Source organism: Pseudorca crassidens, chromosome 12 (assembly GCF_039906515.1).
Source record: "Pseudorca crassidens isolate mPseCra1 chromosome 12, mPseCra1.hap1, whole genome shotgun sequence".
NCBI classification, from domain to species: Eukaryota; Metazoa; Chordata; class Mammalia; order Artiodactyla; family Delphinidae; genus Pseudorca; species Pseudorca crassidens.
Window position 1 is genome coordinate 1,616,333 of NC_090307.1, and position 22,426 is coordinate 1,638,758.

The window sequence follows — 22,426 nt, forward strand, 5'->3', positions numbered from 1 at the left end:
ACCCTCTGCTGTCCCGAGTTCTAACGCGCCGTGCGCACCCGGGGACGGGCGCTGAGGGCGCCCCGAATGCCCACACAAGGCAAGTCTGTGCGACCCCGCAGCTGGGGACGCTCGGGCTGCCTGGGCTCTTCCCGCAGGGATGGGCCCGGCCCGTCCACAGGGGCCGACGCCCGACGACGACACAGCGCTTTGGGGGCAGAACCCGGGGCGCGGGGGATTCTTGGAGGAGCCGTGAGGCTGGTCTCCCCCGGCCAGGACCGTGGCACGGGAGTGCGGGGCAGAGCGGAGCCGCTGGAAGCCAGGAGGGCACCCGCGCTCCAGCTCCATCCCTGCAGGGTCAGGTACCCGGGGGCATCCTTGCGTCCAAGGGCCAGAGGACTTGTGTTGCATCCCATTTTATTGTTAATTTTGGAAAGTGTTGTACTTTATATGTTTAGAAAGGTTGCAGTGTTTCAAGATTGGTTTCACTTTTCTAAAGGAAACAGACTCTACCTTAAAGATCCCGGGCTACAGTAAGCGCACGGATGGAAAGTAACCCCCAGCAGCTCCTAGAGAAGCAGCAGGTGGGGACGTGATGTCACTGCCGGGGAAAAACAAGGTTTCTACAAGTCTGTGTAACAGGGCCTCGTCTGGAAGCAAGAGGAGGCTGTATTCACACCCAACGCCCTGCTAACGTAATTCCCACGCACCCAAAGAAAAGCTCCTATCTCTTTAATTACAAAAGCAGGGTAAATACAAATCATACCGAATATGCGATTTCTTTAATTTTTATTTTTTTGCGGTACGCGGGCCTCTCACTGTTGCGGCCTCTCCCGTTGTGGAGCACAGGCTCCGGACGCGCAGGCTCAGCGGCCATGGCTCACGGGCCCAGCCGCTCCGCGGCATGTGGGATCTTCCCGGACCGGGGCACGAACCCGTGTCCCCTGCATCGGCAGGCGGACTCAACCACTGCGCCACCAGGGAAGCCCCGAATACGCAATTTTAAAGTGCATGTGAGACACAATATTTTCCAACATAACAACCAAGCTGCCCTTGCAAACATACGCCGACTGTTTTCTCTGCCCATGAAGTTTAGAGAAACTCGCGTTCCCTCACCTCAGGGAGTGTGCAGCAATAAAATAATTAAGCTCAGCTTTATTTTCTGCTCAAAAAGCTCAACTTGTTATTCTGGACAAACAGGTATTTGCTAAGCTGAATTAAGTGCATGTCCTTAGAAAGTTGATTCTTAAAGGGCTGCTTTTTCAGGCACATACAGATTATCAATAAAGTAGAAATTTCTACAAAATAGTGAAGATCAAAACAACTTAAATTAGTTCTTATCACTGACTGAGATGAACATCGGGGTTTAAGAATATTTTAAAAAGTGAGCTTTATCAAGGGCCAGGCAATGCCATTTTTCTTCAAGATCTTGTACTTACGTTCTCTTTGTAGTTCATTCACTAAGGCTTGATTTGGGGTATAGCGGTACTTTTTTTCCTGCGATTACAAGTACTATTTTAATGCACGTATAATTTTAAATAGCCTACACTTATTCCCTGCATGCACCCAAAGCAAATCAAGTCGGATACCATCAACCACACAAGAAAGGCAAAATGAACTACTGGGTCACGGTTCACTGTCGTCTTCAGGATCGTATCAGTCCTGGGGGAGCAAGAGGCTGGGTCTCCAGGCAGCAGACGCATGGGCCCTGCGGCGCACGGGCCTCTGTCTATCTCTCACCCCCTCCCTGCAGAGACGTGCAGACGCATTTCTCAGCTGGCTCCACGGGGCTCACCAGGTAAGTCCTCAGCACCACAGAGGATGCTTTGTTTGAGCCAAAGTGAAGCCCGCAGACAAGGGAGGGTGTCAGGACGCTAACTCATCTCCGAGTTTCCCTTTTCAGGACTTGGGAGGAAACTTTGAATTTGTCTTCAGTTAATAACCAAGTCCAGCCACGATTTTCATGTCTTCGAAGACAGAGTCTATATTTCTAAAACTGAGTAACTCAGCCCAGTGGAAGAGAAAGATGACCGGGCTCAGAGCTTAGCCTCAGGGACCAGCCTTGAAAATAACCGAGTTATGATTTTTATTTTCATTTTTATTTAGTTTTTGGCCGCACCGCGTGGCTTGTGGGATCTCAGTTCCCCGACCAGGGATTGAACCCGGGCCACGGCAGTGAAAGTGCTGAATCCTAACCATTGGACCACCAGGGAACTCCCCCGAATTATGATTTTTAATTTATAACTTGCTCTCCTACTGTTTCCCAGCAAAACAGTTGACAAAAGTGGCACAATCAAGGTTAAAACATAAATTGAAAAAACAGGAACAAGAAGCCAGGAGATAAACTCTGGATAAGGGACGGCAATGCAAAGGGAGAAACGTGAAGGAAGGGTCTTTCAGCGGACGAGGAGGGAGTTCATTGTAACAAATGCGTTGGGAGACTCATTACCTTAAACAATACGCCAGGATTTGTTCAAGTCCTATAAAATGTCCTGAGGTTATGAAAAATGGGCAGTTGTCCTCAGGAAAAGCTAATCATTTACCAATATTTATTGATCAACTTCATTTTCCTAAATTGCCTATAGCTCTGAATTGAAAATCTATGAGGTCAATGCAGCTATAAAACTCTCGGAGATGTTGGTGAGTGTTATATTCTTTATGTCTCTGTTAGTGTTTTTTTCCACTGCTGGTACAGTTTCAAGACTGGCTTCTTTTATAAGTTGGTGGTCTTTTCTCCATATGTAGTAAATAAAGAGCTATAGTCATTTTGGGGTGCAATTATCCACTGGCTGGGTGACTTATTCAGCCCAAGTGTCTGCAGACGATGGCACGTAAGAGAATTGTTCACCTTTAGAAGAGAATGCCTTCACAGCACCTACCTCTTTTCAATTACCTACAATTTTTTAAAGTCCCAAATAGGAAACATCTGGGTTCCAGAACTCTTTTCTCGGTGACCCCAAAGCCCTACCCGTACCGCCTCTGCATTTAGGGGCAGCACCTAAAGCTCTGTTACTAAACATCAGAAACAGAGCAGAACAAACAGCCCCAAACAAGAAACCAAATAAAGGATGGAAAGGCCGAAAGACAAAACCTAAAGGAGGTGTTCATGCTTCTTGCTCTCAAGCACAGTCATTACCCCAAGAACTGCTCCTAGACCAGCCGATTTCCTAGGGGGGAAAAACCCAAACAACTCTAGGCTTATTAGTCAAGGAAAACGAATTCAAAAATCTAACTTATCTCTCAATTATTTGAATGCGCGGGGAAGTTTCTATATGCTTTTCCTACTGCGTATCCCTAAAACTTTCACCATCCGAAGGGTGGAAAATAGTTTTTCTAAGCCTGCCTGTTTTTCCTCGGCGGTGGTGTTTGTGGGCAGGTGTGACATATTTCTTCCTCTGGGTAAGTTTAGGTCATAACGAGAGCTTTTCCTAAGCTGTCCTTGACACCGTAAATAGAAAAAGTAAAATGAAACAGAAATGCTTTATAACATGTATATAATCAACAGATACGCCAGTTATAAAAGAAATGTGACAACTTTGGTCATTTAAATATTTGTGTCTCTACTTGTAAAAAGTTATGAAAATTCAGGTGTCCTGGAGGTTAAGCCAGAAAGAAAATTAAATGGAATCAGAGAGCACTGAAAGTACCAGATGGAACGTGAAGGAACTCACACTTCTGCAACTTTCCTAATTTATAGATAATACTGTGATTTAAAAATACGCACAACAGACCAGCTTAGAAAGTGTTTGGGGGAATTTGCAAAATTCCCGTGTTCACGAATAAGCACATTTGGGACTACGGTAGTCAGACGTTTATTTCCACGTTTGAATCAGATACAGTGAGTGATTCACATGGATACGCACAGATCCCTTTACTTCAGGGCGGGCTTACGAATCGTGTTTTCCATTTAGTGGCGTAGAGAACCTTTGATAGAACAGAACACGAATGTACTCTTACATCGATGACACCCCTTTCCTCTCTTTCCTGCCTCGCCAACTTTCTGGTCATCTCCCACTGGCTTGGGTGCGGCGCTCAGTGCAACCCTGAAGTCAGCCATAAGGGGGTGAGGTAGAGGCCCCCAAGTACAATCTCTAAGGCTTCCAAAGAAGTCAGACCACAGACCGCCGATGCGGTTATAAATCAGGGCAGCACACCCGATGTTAATAGTTAGGTTCTCAATCTTTCACTAAAAGAACGAGAGATAACACCTGCTTTTAACTGCATCCTCTTTTGAATATATTGATGTATAGATAGACGTATATTAATTACCTCAATGAGGCGCTGCATGTGAGGTGTCCAGTGCACAGGACAAAAACCAAACCATTAAAAAAAGTCTCTTTTCTGATAGAAAGTGCAGTCAGCATAATGTTCACAGAGATTGACTTTATTTTACCTTAAATATAGTTGCATTTTAAAAAGCTTCAATAAATTTAATGATAAAAAAAATCAAAGATACCAACACATTTTTCATGGTCCAAATATGATTCCACATATTTTCTTTAGCAAAGTCATTTGTAATAGATTTTTCAATATTTATATTCTTAGGTAATCATTTGTATTTTCTCTCTGTACAAATACCGTCAATTAGTCTGTCTAGTGAATTTTGGGGGGGGGGGAAGAAAGATGTACATTAGTAGTAGTTCTTTCAAAAAAAAAAAAAAACACCGGCTCTTAGAAGAGGAAATTTTAAGGATCAAATTCTCCCCCATTGTTACAGATCAGGAAGCAGAGTGAGGAGGGAAGGCTGCAGCTTTCACAGGGCACAGCCAGGCAAGGGGGCAGCCTGGCCCTGTCCCCACCTGTCCCCTGCCCGAGCCTCACTGCGGAGCAGCCAACCTGGGCCACTCGGGGCGATGCCCACACGCTCACGCCTGGTGACTTGGCACAAAACTGTGGACAGGAGAACGGCAGGACAATGTTTCTATGGTGATTTCATTTTAAAGTTTTCCCTTCATAAAAAATGCTGAAACAATACGCAGTATTTCCCACTTAAGTGCAAAAGAAAAGGGGGACTTAATTTTTTTCCTAGTTTTGTATTGAATATCTTGTAGATGAATTCTTCCTGTAGCTAAAAATCGGCCAAGAGACCTGCTGCTGATAGAAACGTTTCACAGCCTCTGTTTTTCAAAGAAGCACTGTGTCCCTAAAAAACTTCTTGAAGGAATGAACGAGTGCCTCAGTGCCGGTAATTAGCAAATGAGCACAGGATTTTAAACACAAAGACTGAACTCCGAGGCCCACAGGTTGGCAGGCATGCTCGCAAGGTGACAGGCAGGACACAGAATTACACGTATGTGACATTATTATCCACTGCAAGCATGCACCAGAGGAAAGAAATGAGGGGTTTGGACTTGCGCGGTTTAGACAGACGGCCAAAATAAATACAGTGAGTTGAAGGCGGTTGGGCTGGAAACGTCCGTGCAGCCCGGTAATAAAGAAACACCCCTGATGTTTGCTGCAGCTCCTTAAAGCCGAAGCAGGAGCTGGGCGCTGTCTGCCAAGCACAGAGGAAAGGCAGGCAGGGAACCCAGGCTGCCTTCAAGCTTCCACGGGGACAAAATTAAACAGTGAGCGTTTAAAAACAATTGCTTCTTAGCCCTTAAGCGATACTTTTTAATTAGTCTGAAATGTTAACGGTTCCTGTAATGAACTCAGAATAGATATATATTTAAACAAATAATTTTTAGGGATTGTTGGCATTTATGATTCTTTGATATATGGTCTGAGCAGCCAGAATTGATGTCAGAAAGAAGTAAATACCCAGGCTCGTGAAGCCCGAACACCTCTGATTTTATGTTGGAAACGTTTTTGAAATAAGAAGTAAATCTCTTTTGTTTTCCCTTGCATCTTAGCTTATATTAATTACTTTAAATGATTGTAGAAATCTTCGCTATTTCCTTACCATATGTAAAAAAAAGTCACTTTACTATCTGAGGTTTGTATCTCATGATTTCTCTCTAGCTCGGCAATCAACAGGATTTAATTCCTAAGGCTTATGATTATACGATACCTGCCGGGAGGCTGGGCAGTTAGTTTAGTGGTTAGTACCTTATCGTGCCTTCAAAATCACCCAGCATTTCCCAGGTGAAGTTTACTGTGGCTTCCAGGTATCAGTAGCTATTTTTTAAAAAGAAGAAATGGATTGTATATCTTGTAATCCAGGAGCTATTAAATGATTTAAAGTTTTAAGTCTTCTCAAATGTTATCGGCGAGGTAAAGCTTCTTTTCAAGTGAAGGGCGTCCTCCATCCGGAACTCGCAGGCGCAGGGTGCCGACAGCGGCCACACTGTGCTCCCTGCACCTCCCTCCCAAATTGTCACTAGAGGCACAGCGATTTAGTTTTCAAGGGACCTGAAGAGCCGTTATTTTCCCTCAATGCCGACAAGGGGATGGTAATTCAGAGTGTAGTCGTTTTTGGACACTGCCAGTAGTCTCGAATAATTAAGCATTTTCTACTACATCTTCTTCCATCAAAGACGTAAATTAAAAAAAAAAATCCACAGTTAGGAGGCTGCACTTTTATTTTAGAAAAAGGTGAAACATGAAAATTTCGAGACCAATCAAGACACGCTTAGATATGGCTTAATAGATCTAAGCTCTCAGAACCCAGTGACTTTCCTTGGAGAAACACCACGAATATACGTCCACCATCAATGACCGTAACCTCAAATTCCACTTTCTCCATTAGAATAATCAAGGAACGCCATTCAGAAATCATATTACATCCTGCATTTTATTCAATTCCGTATGACAAAAATAGGAACCTAGACTAAGACATCCATTTCAATCAGTAGATGTGTCAAGCCACAGATTTCATCATAAAAAATATTGGATCTGGGTAACAATTCTCCACTGGTTCAGGGAGGCCCCTGGCCCTACACGGTGTTGCAATAGAAAAATAGTGTCTCTTCACCATGCGGAGAGGGACAGCCTCGCCCTGAGCACAGGGTGGGGACAGTCTCACTGTCCCGTCATGGGCCATCTTATTTACAGCACTTTACATTCCTCTTTTCTTACGTTATATACACACCCTTTTGCGAGGAGAGAACACTACATGGTACCAAATACTAACCAAAAAGGAAAAAAAAAAAAAATCACAGCAAAAAGGACACATAAATAATAAGAACATTCACTGCTGAAACACAGCGACACCAAGCACCTGTTTTCTCTTCCCGACGCTGGGACCCCCCGACCCATCCCGTGAGAGGAGAGGGTACCCCGGGCACACGCCATCCCACCTGCGTGGGAAACAGAGCTGGAGAGTTCAGGGTTCGTTTCCGACAGAGATCACGGCTAGGTCTGCTTATCTGTGAGTCTTTGAAACTCTGTTCAGTGACACGATGTGACTTGTTGCTGTGGCTGTGTTGGAAAGATGGTCCTATGTCTCGGTTTCAACTGAGAAGGCTCGACTGCTTCCTCGGGGACTCAGCCCCTCGCACTGTCACCCGGCCACCCACGACGACCTAGGACAGCACTGCCAGAGGAAGTTCACGGTCTCAGACTCCAGCATGCTTGCAACGCACAAAATGAGGTAGAGCACACAACACTTCTGTGTGGGCCTGGCTCAGCCCCGCCGCCCGGCACCTGCCCAGGGCCCTTTCCTGACACGGGGCAATGGGCAGAATCACCAGCACGAGACTGTGCTTTGATCAGATGACAGTGTGCTTTGTTTTCATCTGAGAAGATAATAAATAAATCAGGAACTCAGAAAAACGTCCCAGTTATGACTGATTATACTGCCTGACACCCGACACCTCTCTGCAGTTTATTGAGCACAAAAGCAGGCCTCGCAGGCAGTCAAACTCTCGTTCGGGGGGCGTGCGAGAAAGAGAGCAGAGGCTACAGTAGCGTCATACCTATGCAGTGCTCTCTTGCTTACTTCCTGGCTTGTACTGGTGTCACGGTCCTAAGATGAATTCATCAAAGTTTTCTTAGGGTGGTCAAGTTTTTAAATGGGCTTCGTAGAAAAGTTAAATCATTTAATTTAAGAAACAGCAGGCCCTAGTTTATTGAGGAACTGACAAGTCTTGGAGGCTTTTCCGGTTAAGGAGCACAGATTTCTCATACCGTCTGACCTAAGACTGTAACAGCTTTTTTTTTTTTTTTTTCTCTTCATTTTCCTTCAATCAAAGTACTATTTATAAAATACTTTACATCTTTTAAAATTTTCCAATTATAGACAAACCTCCCTAATACAAAATACTAAAAGTGCAAGAGTATAAATTAAGAGTTTTCAACCACATTATACAAACATTACCTTTTTATTGTACAGGTTTGATAATGCGAGATATGTACTCACAACTGCTATAACGTTGTGAATAATTCACGGTGGTGTCTGTCTGTAACTTGTTCCCAACTGCTGGGCTACACACCACACTAGAGAACACTATATCCACATAGCAGCTACAAACATTTAAATTAAAAAAAAAAAAAAAAAAAAAAAAGGCTTGTTACTGACAGGTGCTTGCACACGAAAAGCATGCTCTTTCCCAACAGAACTTCACAATTTTGCCTGCATGGAAATAACCCACTTATTTATAGTAAAACAAATCTTGCTTTAAAAAACAAAAATCACACAGCCAGATGTATTCTGCAGTACAGAAGCTTCCGTTAAAGTTGGGCTGTATTGTCTGTTACCCGCATCATCTTAACATCATAAATACCACAGACGAAGGTACTGCCATGCTACACGGCGCCGGGAGCACTAGACCACGTCTTTGAGATAAGAGTTCTAAGGACAGAGTTCAAGTTTCTAACTAATTCGAACAAAACCACTGAACGAGTTTCCTGGAATAGGGCGGGGAGCCCCCTCTGGGCACTGCTGGGCTTTGGAGGGACGGAATGGATGTGCTCTGAGCCCCTTCTGTTCCCAAGGTGGCTCTCCGAGGACGTCTCTTTTTGACTTAAATCTATTTCAAAGGTTGTCGAGTTCTCGAGGACGGTCAAGCTCACCGCGAAAGGCGCACCGGGCAGCGGGTGAGGCCACCTCGGGCAGCCACCTGGTGACGTCTTTCCTGCTCTGGGTGAATGGGGAAGGGGACCCACAGGGCAGGGACGTGGCTAGTTAATCCCGATCTCCTTGTTATCCTCAATGAACCGCGTGAACGGCCGGCCGGCTCCCGCGTCCGACTTGGCTTTGTCCAGCCCTGCGATGGGCGGGCTGCTGCCAGGCCGCGCCTTGTCCAGCCCGGCAGCCAGGGAGCCCAGGGAGGGGAGCGCGCTTCCCCCGAGACTTACTGGGAGCTGGGGGAGGCCTCCGTTCTGGATGACGGAGATCTCATTGTTCTTCATGGCCAGCCCGTTGGTGATGGCTGCGGCGTACTGGTTCCAAAAGCTGGGGTCCACGTTCATGGCCCGTGCAGCCAGATCCTTCTGGAACATCTCGGAGAACTTCAGGGCGTCACCACCCAGCAGGGCCATGGGGTTCTCCACCGACAGGCGGCGGCCGCGCCTGGCAGGGGCGTTGTTCCACATGTGGGTGCCCATGTGCACCTGCGGGGGACACGAGACACACCTGGGCGTGAGTGCACCCAGCCCTGGGGTCACAGAGACGCCCGGGGACCTGGGGACTCCCTCCAGCTCCTTTCCTTGCCCTCTTCCCCAGCCTAAGCATTCCTTTGGGACAACAAACTTGTTAGGTGAGCTTTCCTGAGCATCTTATATTTGAACCTGCAACGTTTCCTTCTGTCAAGTACACAGAGCTGCACAGCTGGATGGAATCATTTCCCCCCTAAGGCGTGAGACCCACGGGCCACCCGGAGGGTCCCGAAGCTCCTGCCCCGCCCCCCAGAACCCCTGGCTTCACTGTGCCCGTGCCTGGTTTTCTCCCGTCTGGGCACCTGTGGTCAGCAGAGCCCTCAGGCGGCTTTCACGCTACCAGCAAGCGGAGGCCACAGGTCCCCGAGGGCTCACTGAGACCCACGCAGGCGCCTGACGTGGGCTGCAAAGCGGCACACTCCCCTGAGGGTGTGGGCACGGCCCTGGACGGGTCCTCGGTGCCCGGCCACACACTCCACACCTCCGGGGAAAACGGGCGGCGTGGCCGTACCTCAGACGCAAACGTGACGTCGTGACGTCGCTGTACCGTCCTCCCCTCCCCCGGCCCTCAGGCTGGGAAGCTTCTCCCAGGTGCCCGCTGGGCCCTCGTGGCAGCCAAGTGGCCAGAACCACAGATCTGACCCCTGGCCTCGGGGCGGGACTTGCATCACTGGCGTCACCTGCGAGCATCTACAGGCCCGGTTCTCTTGGTGTCAGCGTCCCACTGGCCTCCGGGCAGCGCCGGCCCTGGGCCTGCCCTGTCAGCCAGCAAGCGTCACCCCGACGCCCTGCAGCCACGCAGGCAGCACCAGCCCTCAAGGGGAGGCCGGGCCCGCGTGGAAGGCAAGCTCCTCGCTGCCACCGGACACGCGTGGGAGCACCGCAGGCAACGCGCACACGCAGGCACACACACGGTGCAGACTCACCCATGACACACAAGCGCGCTCACACCACACGCCACGCAGGCACACGCCGCGCTGTCTCTCGGGGGCTCGGCAGCAGCCGTGCCCCTGGCCAGGACCACGGGAGGTGGACGCAGGGGCTTCCCGGGCGGCCCTCACCTTGAGGTTGCCCTTGGTGGTGAACGCTCTCCCGCAGATGGTGCAGCCGAAGGGCTTCTCCCCGGTGTGGGTGCGCTCGTGGATCTGCAGGGCGCTGGCCGAGGAGAAGGTCTTCCCGCACGACTGGCAGTTGTGCTGCTTGGGCGTCCGGCGCGGCGGGGGGGCCAGCATGGGGGCGAGGCCGGGGCTCATCACCGTCGGGGGCCCCGCAGGCACCTGGATGGGAGCCGGCAGCGGCGGGCCCTCGGCCAAGGGGCCGGCCTTGCTGTGCCCATTCACTTCCGTTTTGATCGTGGCGGGTGCGGAGCTGGGACCCAGGCTCGGGGTGCCCTGGCCGGGACCTAGAGCAAAGCTGGGGTCAAGCAACTGGGGAAGCGGCTCGCGCAACCTGTGGGTCAGCAAGTGCTGCTTTAAGTTACCCAGGGTGGAGCAGCCGCGCCCGCAGGCCGCGCAGACGAACGGCCGCTCCTTGGTGTGCCTGCGGAGGTGGATCTGCAGCGCGCTCCTGCAAGCAAAAGGCTTCGCACAGACACGACACGCGGTGCTCGCACACTTACCCCGATCTCGGCTCAGGAACAGCAGGCTACAGGGCGCCTCCTCCTTGATGGCCGGCCGGCCGGGGTGGGGGGCCGTCAGGTCCAGCGCCCCTCCGTTCTCGGGCCCGGGGGGCGGGCTGTCCTGCCTCTCCGTCTTCAGCGGCGGCTCCGGCGGCTCCTCCTGGGTGCCGAGGCCCGGGGACTTAGAAGGCAGGCTCTCGCTGTTACTGTTCCCGGGCGACAGGGCCTGCAAGGAGGATGACTCGGACAGGGCCGGGCTGCCCGCGCTCCGGCTCTCCAGGTCGCCCACAGCTGACGAGGAGTCGTTGCTCAGACGGTCGCTCTCCCCGGACCCGTTCTCCAGGGACTTGAGGGCGGTCATCTGGGGGCAGCTCATGACCGAGTCCATCATCTTCATCTGGTTCTCCAGGGCGGCGATGCTGGAGATGACGGACGGCGGGGAGGGCGGGCAGGAGCTTGAGAAGGCCAGCAGCGGCTTGGATGGGTCGCCAGCCGTGTCCTTCAGCTCGGCGTCCTCCTCCAGGGAGTTCTCGTCCACGTCATCGTCGTAGCCGCTCAGGGCGTCCGTGGCCTTCTCGTCGTAGGGCAGCTCGGCGTCCATGGCGTCCTGGAAGCCCTCGGGCAGTGGCGTGTTGGGGATCTGCCCCCCCATGTGCATGCGAATGTGCTGCTGCAGGACCACGGCGTTGGTGAATTTCTTCTGGCAGATGGGGCAGGAGTGCTGCACGCGCAGCGGCGGCTTGGCGCGGTGGACCCCGAAGTGCGTCTTCAGGTTGCCCTTGGTGGTGAAGGCACGCCCGCAGATCTTGCACTTGAAGGGCCGCTCGCCCGTGTGCGTCCGGTAGTGCATCTTCAGGGCGCTCTGGCAGCTCAGCACGCGGTGGCAGATGGCGCACTGGTTGGGGTCCGTCACCTTCTTGTCGATGTTCTCCACCAGCTGCTGCAGCTTGGAGGTTTCGGACGTTTGCATAGAGTCAAGCAGCCCTCCGAAGGGAAACTTGGCCTTGAACTGCTCGGCGCCGGCCGGGAGGACTGGGCTGCAGAGGCCGGGGGACAGGCTGCTGTCCGCGAGGGCGGACGCGGCAGACACCTGCCCAGTGGCGGGGACGTCCCCCGCCCTGGCGTTTGTGCAAGGCAGGCTCATGGGCTCGGTCTTGGGCAGGGAAGACCCGCCGGGTGCCGGCTGCGGGGACTCGGCGGTCACCACCTCGGAGCTGGTCAGGCCTGGGGACAGAGAGGGGCACTCGCTGGACGCCGGCGAGGGCCGCTGCGGGGAGCGGCTGGCGGGGGTGAGGCTGGGGGAGTCGGCATAGCTGCCGAGGCTGACGCCGGGGAGGGTGGGCGGGAGCTGCATCCCGACCGACGTGGGCACCGTGGGCAGCACGGGCTTGCTGTCCAGCCAGGTGGTGGCCGGCTTCTCCGGGGGCAGTGACATCCCGTAGGGGATCCCGGAGCAGGTGGGCACGCTGTCCAGGTACTCGGGGACGGGGTAGGGGTTCATCTGGATGTGGGGGTACTTCTCCTTGTGCCTCTGGAAGTGGACCTTCAGGTTGCCCTTGGTGGAGAAGCGGTTGCCGCAGATGTTGCACTTGAAGGGCCGCTCGCCCGTGTGGGAGCGCAGGTGGATCTGCAGGGCGCTGTCGCTCCCAAACACCTTGGCACAGAACCTGCACTTGTGCTTGAAGAAGGGGTCCTCGGCGTTGGCCTTGGGCTCGAACACCGACACATTGGGGGGCTTGCCCTTGCGGTGCTTCATGAGGGCCGACAGGGGGTCCAGCGCGCTGGCCGTGGCTGCGATGCTGACCAGCGGGTTGGGGAAGATGACACTGCCGGCGGAGGTCTGAGGTAGAAGTGGGCTTGGCAGGCTGGGCGCCGAGCTGAGGAGGGGCCCGGGCCCCAGGGCGGGGGGCGTGGAAGCGTTCTGCGGCCGGCAGGGGGCGCCGGAGGCGCTGACCGCCGGGGCCGGGGCAGTGGAGGCCGGGGCCGCGACGGAGGACGCCGGGGCGCCGGGCTCGGGGCCGGAGGGGCCCCCGCCCGGGACGTGCGGAGTGCTGGCTCCGGACGCCGGCTGGGCCAGGTGTTGGGGGCCCTCGTAGGCGGCCGGCTGGGTGGCAGGGCCGGGTGCCGTGGGGACGGGGGCGGCCCCGGCTGAGAGCTGCAGGGCCGAGTGCGCGGCCAGCCCTGGGAGCTGGCCGGAGGTGGGCAGCGGGGCGCTCTGGGCCCCCGTGGCCGCTCTGGGGTTCAGCGGTGGCCGCGGCGGCTGGTGGTTCATCATGGCCACCTGGCTGCGGATCTGCTCGATGAGCTGCAGCTGGTGGATCTGCTGTTGCTGCAGGGCCATGAGCTGCTCCAGGATCACGGGGATGGCCACGGCCGCCACCCCGCCGCTGGATCCCACGGCTCCTGCAGCCCTCGTGTTCTGGGAGAACTGTGCCACGGCCACCTTGGTGCTCAGGAGGGTCTCCAGCGTCACGTTGGTGTTTGGCATGCTGTAGGCGGCCACGGGGGCCGGTTCGGGGACCTGAGGTAGAGGCGGCTTCCCTGCGTGCGTGGGGCCCGGGCTCTGGAAGCTCTTGTCCACGGAGGGGTCCACTTCCATGGGCTCGTCCTCCTTCTCGGGGGCCCTCACCTCCCCGCCCTCCCCGCCCTCTGTGGGGGCCGTCTCCTCGGCAGCCTCACTCTCCGTGTGCTCGCTGGGAGAGCTGGCCGGAGAAGGTTCTGGAAACTCTTCAGAGGGCGGGGCCGGCTCATCTTCGCTGACGATCAGCACCAGGGGGTTCTTGGTGCAGGCCTTCTTGTGCTCCAGGAGGTCCGTCCACTTGAAGAACTCGGCGCAGCACTTATCACAGACGTGCGTCTCCTCGCTTCCACTCCGGCTCTCGTTCCCGCTGTCCCCGTCCTCGGCGCCCTCCCCGGGGGCCGCTGGAAAAGCAAGACATTACATCAGCCAGGGCCTTGCGAGACAGCCTGCCCTCCATCTCAAAATTCTGCACATAAGTAAAATCAATATTTTTTATTTTGTACAAATTACCCCACTTCAACATTTCTGACGTCCCGGCACGCGTATCCTATGACTCTTTATAGCTAGCTAATCATTTTCTTAGCACCATCCATCGAATTATGAGGCTCTATCAATTGTGGATACCGCTTCTTAATGAAATTCCATAGACACCATTGATTTCCAATATTTTCATACAATCTGCAACCACCCTGTCTGCTGGGTACAAAGCCAGCTTTCGATGGGCTCATTAGGACTCCCCCAACCACTGGGCTTCCTCATTTCCAGCAAAATTAGAGATGCCTTTGCCAGTTCACTTAACATTGCTAAACTAATCTGTAACCTTTCAAACTCACGTCAGCACCTGACAGGAGAGCCGGCCGCTGCCACTCTCCCGGGCTTGGACCACGAAGATTTATTATCTTTATGCCGCGCCGAGACATTAGAGATTTAATGTAATTCTGCAGAAGCTTTCAGATCAATGGGCATTTATTTCATGGAGGAAATTTCAGCTAAATACTTGCATTTGTAAATATAACAAGGAATATATAAGCACTTCTTACATCTCTGCTCAGAAAAGCAATCTCTCCAACTTGTAGTTTGATCAACAGATCAATCCTGTATCTTTTCGGCCATCGTACTTTCCTCCAGAGAGGGTACATTTCTACATTTCAGGATTTGCCAAATGAATACCATCAATATAGTCTGGGCCTAAAATTAATCACGTTTAATACAATTAATTGGCTCTGTCAGATGCAATATTTCTTGGCTAAATGAACCAAAATTACATGTTATTGTTACTGGTCAATCGTGTTCTGCAGACTGCTAACAAACTAGAAATTATATATTTAAAGTTCATTTATGCTGACATGTTTAACATGAGAATGTTGTAGTCACACTTTTTGTACCTATTTTCATCCATTCTCATAGAAAGACATAGCAAATTATATACTTGTGCCATAGTGGAAACCCTCTAATTGGTTACACATGTTTAATTACTGTTGTAGGCAGCGACTTCCTGACTCCTATACCCTCTTCTGCCGAATAACAGCCCTGTTTAATCAACAATTCTCATTCACACCTGATCAAATAAATAGCTATACGGGAACAAGAAATCAACATCTGATGACATTCCCAGCTCCTACTTTTTTGGGACGTTGGGGTGACAGGCAGCGTTCAACGATTCCTCAGGCTCCACATGCCGGCCTGGGTAGCACTGCCTTGCGACTGCTTTTTGTCAACTTGTGGATGGAGTGACAGCAACAAATCAGCTTGAACAGAGACAAATGACAGCTGCAAATCGGCCCTTTGCTGTCGTGCATAGTTGAGTGTGAGAGCCACACATCCTCAAGTTTGCGTCCCCGGAAATCGTTTACTATTGAAACATCGACAAATGGATTTGCTAAGAAGGCTCCAGGTTTTCTCTTTTAGAGTCTTAGGAGAAGGATTCGGCACTGATCTCAGTAGAGAAATCTGATTTGTAAAAAAACATCCTGTAAGAATATGTAGTCCCTCTACTGGAAAAGAAGGTCAAACTATTCTTTGAGGCTAGCAGGCTGCTCTCCATGAGGTTGCTATTTCCAGGTAATTTATACTTGCCTTTAAAAAATGATTAGCAGTGTTCAATTAGCATTTTCTTAACTGGCTCAACCATTTGAAGGGGAAAAGAAGTTAGAGCTTGCAGCCCGTAAGGACCTGCTAGACTTTTAAACTGAATTCGGTGCTGAAGCTCAGACTGCAAGAAGTCTCATTACCGTATGAGGGAGGAATGTAATAGGCGTCTGTAATGAGGTTGAGTGTAGCTGGAAGCAAAGACACAGCTGATTGATACTGCAGATAGGAGCGTTAACAAAATAAATACTCGGAGTACTTAACTTTGTTCAATGTATGCAAAAACTCATCTGAAACCTGCAAAGGTTATGGAACAGGGCAGGAAAAACCCCTCAACTCTTCAGGTAAATAATTTCTTAATGACTGATAAGAAAACAGGGGCTATCTCAAATTTTAGTTATGTAGTTTAAACATTATCACACAGTGCAAAGAATCTCTGCTTTTAAATTTCTTTACAATAGTGGGATGTTCTCCTGTGGACCCACATATTAAAAACGTAAGTGGCCGTTAAAAAAAAGTTCATCTGCACCAAGCACTCCAGTTGGAAGCCGTGTTACGGTACATCATGAACTAGTGTAATTATTAATCATAACTGAACACTACCACTTTAAAGCTATGATACAGAAGGCCTGCCGTACTCTTCACAGAGCTTTTTAATTTTAATACTTTTTAAAAAGAAAAACACCAAGAAATTAAATATTGCTAATTTCTTGAAATGTTTTTTACATTTATTCCTTGGAGAAGAAAAATGTATAACTTACATGGTATACAAAAGCATTCACATGGTACATACATTTAAAATTTGACACAAACACAGTGTATACTGTGTCCAAAGAATTCTTTTTCCTAAAAATTATTATTGAAGTACAGTTGATTTACAATGTTGTGTTAGTTTCAGGTATATAGCAAAATGATTCAGTTAATTTATATATATATATATTTGTTTTATATATATATTCTTTTTCAGATCCTTTTCCATTATAGATTATTACAAGGTATTGCATATAGTTCCCTGTGCTATAAAAGAATACTTTTTTTTTCACATGGAATATGTGCTTAGGGACAATTCACTGAGAAAATGCTTAAAAATTAGGCTGATTTCTGGTAAAGTGCGTTGACTGTTGGAAGAATTAACTAATTATAAATAAATTATATCTTTACAGAGGAACATTTCCCAGATTTTCTTTGTAACAACTGTGGCGTGTGAAATAGAGAAACAGGACTTTTATTTTACACTGTACTTTTCTCACAGGTCTTAAGCAGCCCAAAGAAATCTCTATTTACTTTAAAGATAAATTTTTACATTTCTATTGGTTTTTTCCATGTGTTAAGTATTTTGGGTTCACCTCCAAACTCATGGAAGTTGGGAAGGTAATTTTCTTCTTCTCCCATTGGCAGGTTAGCAAAATTACAATTATTTCTCCATTGTAGAAACTGTGCATAGAATAATATTTAAGTACTATTTACCAAATAATAAGCCATTTTGTTTAACGCAAATTGATAGTTACCTAAACACAGTGAAGATATTCTTGTCAAAGTAATATAAGCCTCCACTGTATTCCTCTAAAATTGAAGAAGGAAAGCAAAACCGAAGGGAGGAAATTGGGTGAAAATGGCATTTGGGACCTGTTAGTTCGTTATGTTAGTGAACCTAACAAAACAAATAATTGTTGGATTTTATAACCCAAGTTTCATAATAAATTTGCCTTTTAACGAAAACATATTTTAAAAACTACAATAAGCGAGGGAAAAACATTCTTCAATACAATTCAGATTTTTTATTGGGGGCAAATAATTTAGAATCACCACCTGTAATTTTTCTTACTGGGGTCTGTATGAAGTACCATAACGTGATCACTTCAACTGTTATTTCCACTTGTTTCACGATCAAAATCTCAGTAGGATTAGCATTCCATAAAAGTTACAGAGAAGCACAAATTTCACAAGACAGTCTTGAGTACAATGAATGCAAATGAAAAGCCTCTAATACGTCATGTGTGCAATTGAAATTTTGGGTGCATATTTTAAGAATGTTTTCAAACAACAACAAGCACTTCAACTGAATTGGTTGGTAGGGGAGAACCAAAACGAGCCTGTTTCACTAGGGACACAGCTCTTCAGAAGCAGCAAGACTGCAGTTGAGTCCAGAGTGAAAGCAGCGGCCTTCCGCCACATTCAGGAGAGTGAGATGCAAAGTAAGTTGTTGTAACTTGCTTCGATGGCAGTTCCGTTACAGTGATTACGTGCATCGTGTTACAGTGTAGATGTGCTCATCTGGAAGCAGTTATCTTTAAAAAGATGCTGTCTATATAACTAGAAAACCCATATAGGAGAGATCTGACAGCAGCTCCAAATTTTATCATGCAACTTCCAAAGCCCTTAATCCTGCCATTGTTTTAAGCCAGTATTAGGTCGGATTCGAATGTATCCAACTACCTTTCAATTAAATTTACATGTGTAACTGGCTTTTCATTCTAAAAATAGAAGTTATTACATCCATTTGTTGACATGGCTCAAAAAAGTTTGTTTCAAGGTGAAACCACGTCAAAGCCACTGCAACAACAGTACAAGGTTTGAGAAATTTACTTCCAATGCAATGGGAAAATTCTTTCTTCCTTTAAGGGGGAACTGAAAAACAAGCACTGTTAACATTATCATTAATGTCGAAATAATTTACTTTTTGCATACTGGCTCCTCAATAACTAAGAGACTTCAAACTGTAAATAGGCAGGGGCCTTACAGTGCACCAGGGTTCTCTTAGAACTAGTGAAGAAAAATGCCAACCAATGAATGCGCCCAGTAACAGAACTTAGCCAAGAGTCTTCCCTTCTTGGTTAACGGGAATATTTGGTTGAGGTTACTTTCTGAAAGTACCACCCAGTTTTGCTGTATCCGCGGGCTACCAATGCGAGGAAGAAGACGTATTGGAAAGAGCTCTCTACTTTGCTAACACCAAGGATGTACCAGCCATGGCTGTGAGCCGGGTGTCTGCACGTAACGCCGAGTCTGTCCTCCTGAACGCAGTCAGGAGGAGCGAAAAGCACGGAGGCTAGAAGAGGAAGCTGCTTCAGGTGGAGAGGAAACGTGCAATTCGTTTCTACAGCTATAGCCCCACGCTTGCTATTTATGCCTGGGATTTCCAGCACTTCTAAGCCTCACCGTTCAAACGTTCTTGAGTAAGCGTGCCGCCTCTGGGGGCTGCAGGAGGGGGAAAGGGTGCCACCGCCTTTCAGAGAGGCCTCCAACCAAAGAACAGCTCCAACAGCAGTCTTAAAATGACATGATTTTTTTCCTTCTCACTGATAAAAAATGCAGAAAACGTTTAGCAAAAATGTCCCTATTCTTAGGACAACTCTGGGTGTGAAAGGATCCCCTTCCCATTGCTCTCTCAGCTCCGATTCCTGGTCTGCTATACAATACACAAGGATCATGTTATACAAGGATCATGTCTTCGCTGCCTGCAACAGCATATGCGGCCTTCCAAATAAAAACGACATGGCAGAAGATGGACAGAATGTTTACACTCACGATGATCTTTTAAAGCCACGAGTTAAAAGCGTGCCTGTAACATAGATAAGAATATTTGAGACCAGATGCTTTCTTTAAAAAATTCAAACTGCAGTTCTCAGCAAGGCTTTCTTATTCTCTCCTTCCAGGAGGCTGGGCCTTGCAAATCAGTAACCGAATTACAAAGGGCAGTAAACAGGTGTTTGATAATTCTGCTGATCAGGCCCAAACCCTCACCTTCATTCTGCCACCCTTTTGCTATGCATTTTAAATCCCTTACAATTAACGAAAAGAGAAGCAAACGTTCCTTACCGGGAAAAGGGATGTTAACTTCTCCACTTTAATCAGTAACTTGAAAATGCCACGTGGGTCTCTAGGAAAGGAATCCTTACTTTCTCCTGTGCCTTTTCCATCCCCTGAAAATCTAGGAAGCATTTTTCAAGTTTTCCCAAATTGTTAGGAGACACTATTTTCTTGCAAATTAATTCTTTTTAACTCCTTATGATAGCTTTGAATCCCATAAAGAAAGATGAATTATCACATACTGAGCCCAAGCTGTGAAGCAGGAGGAGACAAATAGAGACCCCTACCGTGTTTAACAATGTAGAAGAAATTCCAGACGCAACAGAAAAATTTTGTCCTTTTCCTAGACCTCCAAGCGTGTGAGCTCGGAGCGGAACAGCGGAGGGCGCTCGTGCCTCGCCCAAGCCGCACTGACCCGCAGGCCGCTTCCGCCGACTCAGCGGCCCACGCCACAAATTTGTTAAGTAAGGACCACCTGTGGCACAGGCGCCAAACGTCTTCTGTTTAAAACATTTGCGGTTTTTCATCTGTGGGGTGATGCACCAGGGAGGGGAAACACTGTTTCCTTTATGGACACACGCAGATGGAAAGCGGCCACAACGTTCACTTGTGTTAACTATCTGCTGCATCAAATAATAAGATGTTTGTTACACTTTAAGGTTGCACAATAGTTCTTTCACTCACATGTTACGCTGTAATCTTGCTTACGATGAATACACGGGTATCACTCTGCCTCACCGAGAACGCCCAAACCTGGAATACGGCGGCAAATGCAAACAATTTCCATCAAAGCTCGGGGAGGGGGAAAAACAAGGTCTGTGCAGGGTCACCTTCGGTTCAGAGGCGGAGGTTTAACCTCACACATGAAATTAAACGTGCTGCTCCACGACACCCCCTCTGCGGAAGCGCCTACGGGCCTCGACACGTTACTTTTCAAATCCACCGCGCATAAAAACACATAAATAAGCAAAGCCACTTAGACGTATAAACACCTGGGTCTAAACAGCCCCAGAGCAGCAGGAACTACACGGTGTCCGGGAACAAGGCGCCGATCAACTGTAACCCTCGGACTGCTTGCACTCGGGGTTAGGTCATTAAATCATTTCCATGATTTGTCATCACCTCACCGCACTGTTCCATTTCTACGGGCGAAGTTTACACACATGCGAAAAATCATCCAGGAAAAGCCCTGCCCTGGGGGGTTGAAGCTAGCGGCTCTGCAGTGCAGAGCCCTAACTCAATTACCAAACGGTGCTGTGAAGAGGGCACTCTGGAAAAGAGGACCGAGAACGCCGGCGAATGAAGACCAAGCGCCACGGCACCTGCAGGGTTAATTAAACAGTTCAAGATGTAACAGCCACACAAAAGAAAACGGTTCTCTCTCCCTCTTTGAGCACTATAAACACTTGTGCTGCACTAGATGGGCATTTGATAAACCGAGCAGCACAGAGCAAACTCGTGGGTCCCCAGTCCGCACTCGGAGCCAGTGTTAACACTTAACAGAACACTGGTGAGTCCTGTTGCCAAGGTCAACAGCACAGATGCACGCATTGTATTATGAGCTTGACATCTAGTGGCCACCCCCGGCAGGGCAAAGCAGGCAAAGGTTAAGTCAGCAGGTCTGTCGCAGCAGCACCCTGAACCACCCACCTTCGCGGAGATGGGTGGGAAGCTGCCAGCCCTCTGCACGCCCTCCTTCCCACAGACCCCAGGCCACCAAGGCTGGACGCTGTGTGGGCCCCAAGGCTTCCCGGGAATTAGGAGGGGAGGGGTCCCCGATGGTTAGCATAACGAATCTGGGATGACCGGAAAAGACAGGCCCACGGAGGGCACCGCGGAGTTGGACGCCACCCTGGCAGCCTCAGGTCTCTTTGGTGGGCAATGGTTCAGCCCAGAGAACTCTTGCCTTCAACAAACAGATCAAATCCTAACCTCTAACATAAATAGAGCCCATTACATTATTTTATTATTTCAATTAATATCTCACTTTCTGCGATATGACTCGCCTTATTTGCTTGGGAATCACACAGTTAACTGCACTTTAGGTCATAAAGGTGTTCAACTTAACAAGAGAAAAAAATCTAAGGACCGGGCTCTTTTTTTCAAATGTAAAAGTTTATGTAAGGTAATAGTAAAACATTCAATTTCTACACAGACTTTACTTATGCCTGATTTTATATGAAGTGTGTGGCAACTTCACATATGCTGTAACTACAAACCTGTCCCACCAGTGGTAGAATTAGCCCTCATCTTCACAAGACTAAGATATGCTGTTCGTATCCTAGCAACTGGTCAAGAAATCATGAAGGAAAATGAAAACTAACAAAACCTCTTCCTATTATAAGTATTATTTAAAAATTATCCTTCTTGAAACTATATGCAGCATTGAAGGATGGGGCATGACCTCACTGACAGTTAAGAAGGTTTTTATTTCATGTAAATAAAATACCTACATTTAAGAATGCTAAATTCTAACTGGTGGTCAGTACACAGATCGGAAACCTTGGTTGTACCTTTACTGAATTCCCCCCAAAAGAAAACGTTCTTGGAGCTATCTCGGGGTGAATGGCAAAGCCTCTTAGAGATTGTACTTGAAAATGAAATCTGACCCACTTTGGCCTCCTTTTGCCATCATCTTGTACACAAAACATAATCAGCTTGGTAAGTAATTCCTGCTGTTGGTCCATACCTTCTTCATTTTCTGGCTCTAAACAGATCAAAAAATATTGCATTATGAGTAGACTATGGAAGTTTAAATGTGCCTAAAAAAAAGAACCCCTTAACTGTAACATAATCAGCTCTTTCTCTGTAAGGTGAGAATTAATTGGCATGCTTTTTATTGGCCACCAAATTATGCATTTTTAAATAGCTTA

At 48.7% G+C, this 22,426-nt stretch overlaps 1 protein-coding gene across 4 annotated transcripts in view; it reads right to left on the reverse strand.

Moving 5' to 3' along the window:
• SALL3 (spalt like transcription factor 3) overlaps positions 1-22,426 on the reverse strand; it is a 43,246-nt gene that overhangs the window by 17,107 nt on the left and 3,713 nt on the right. The window contains exons 2-4 of one of the 4 annotated variants that reach the window (XM_067698798.1): positions 11,135-14,056; positions 10,578-10,918; positions 6,694-9,471 (exon numbers count right to left, since the gene is read on the reverse strand). In XM_067698798.1, the coding sequence (XP_067554899.1) occupies positions 9,040-9,471; positions 10,578-10,918; positions 11,135-14,056 (3,695 nt within the window). In that variant the 3' untranslated portion in view covers positions 6,694-9,039. Of the gene's footprint in view, positions 1-6,693; positions 9,472-10,577; positions 14,057-22,426 lie in introns of those variants that run through there. The other 3 variants (XM_067698797.1, XM_067698796.1, XM_067698795.1) reach the window with 3 other exon arrangements.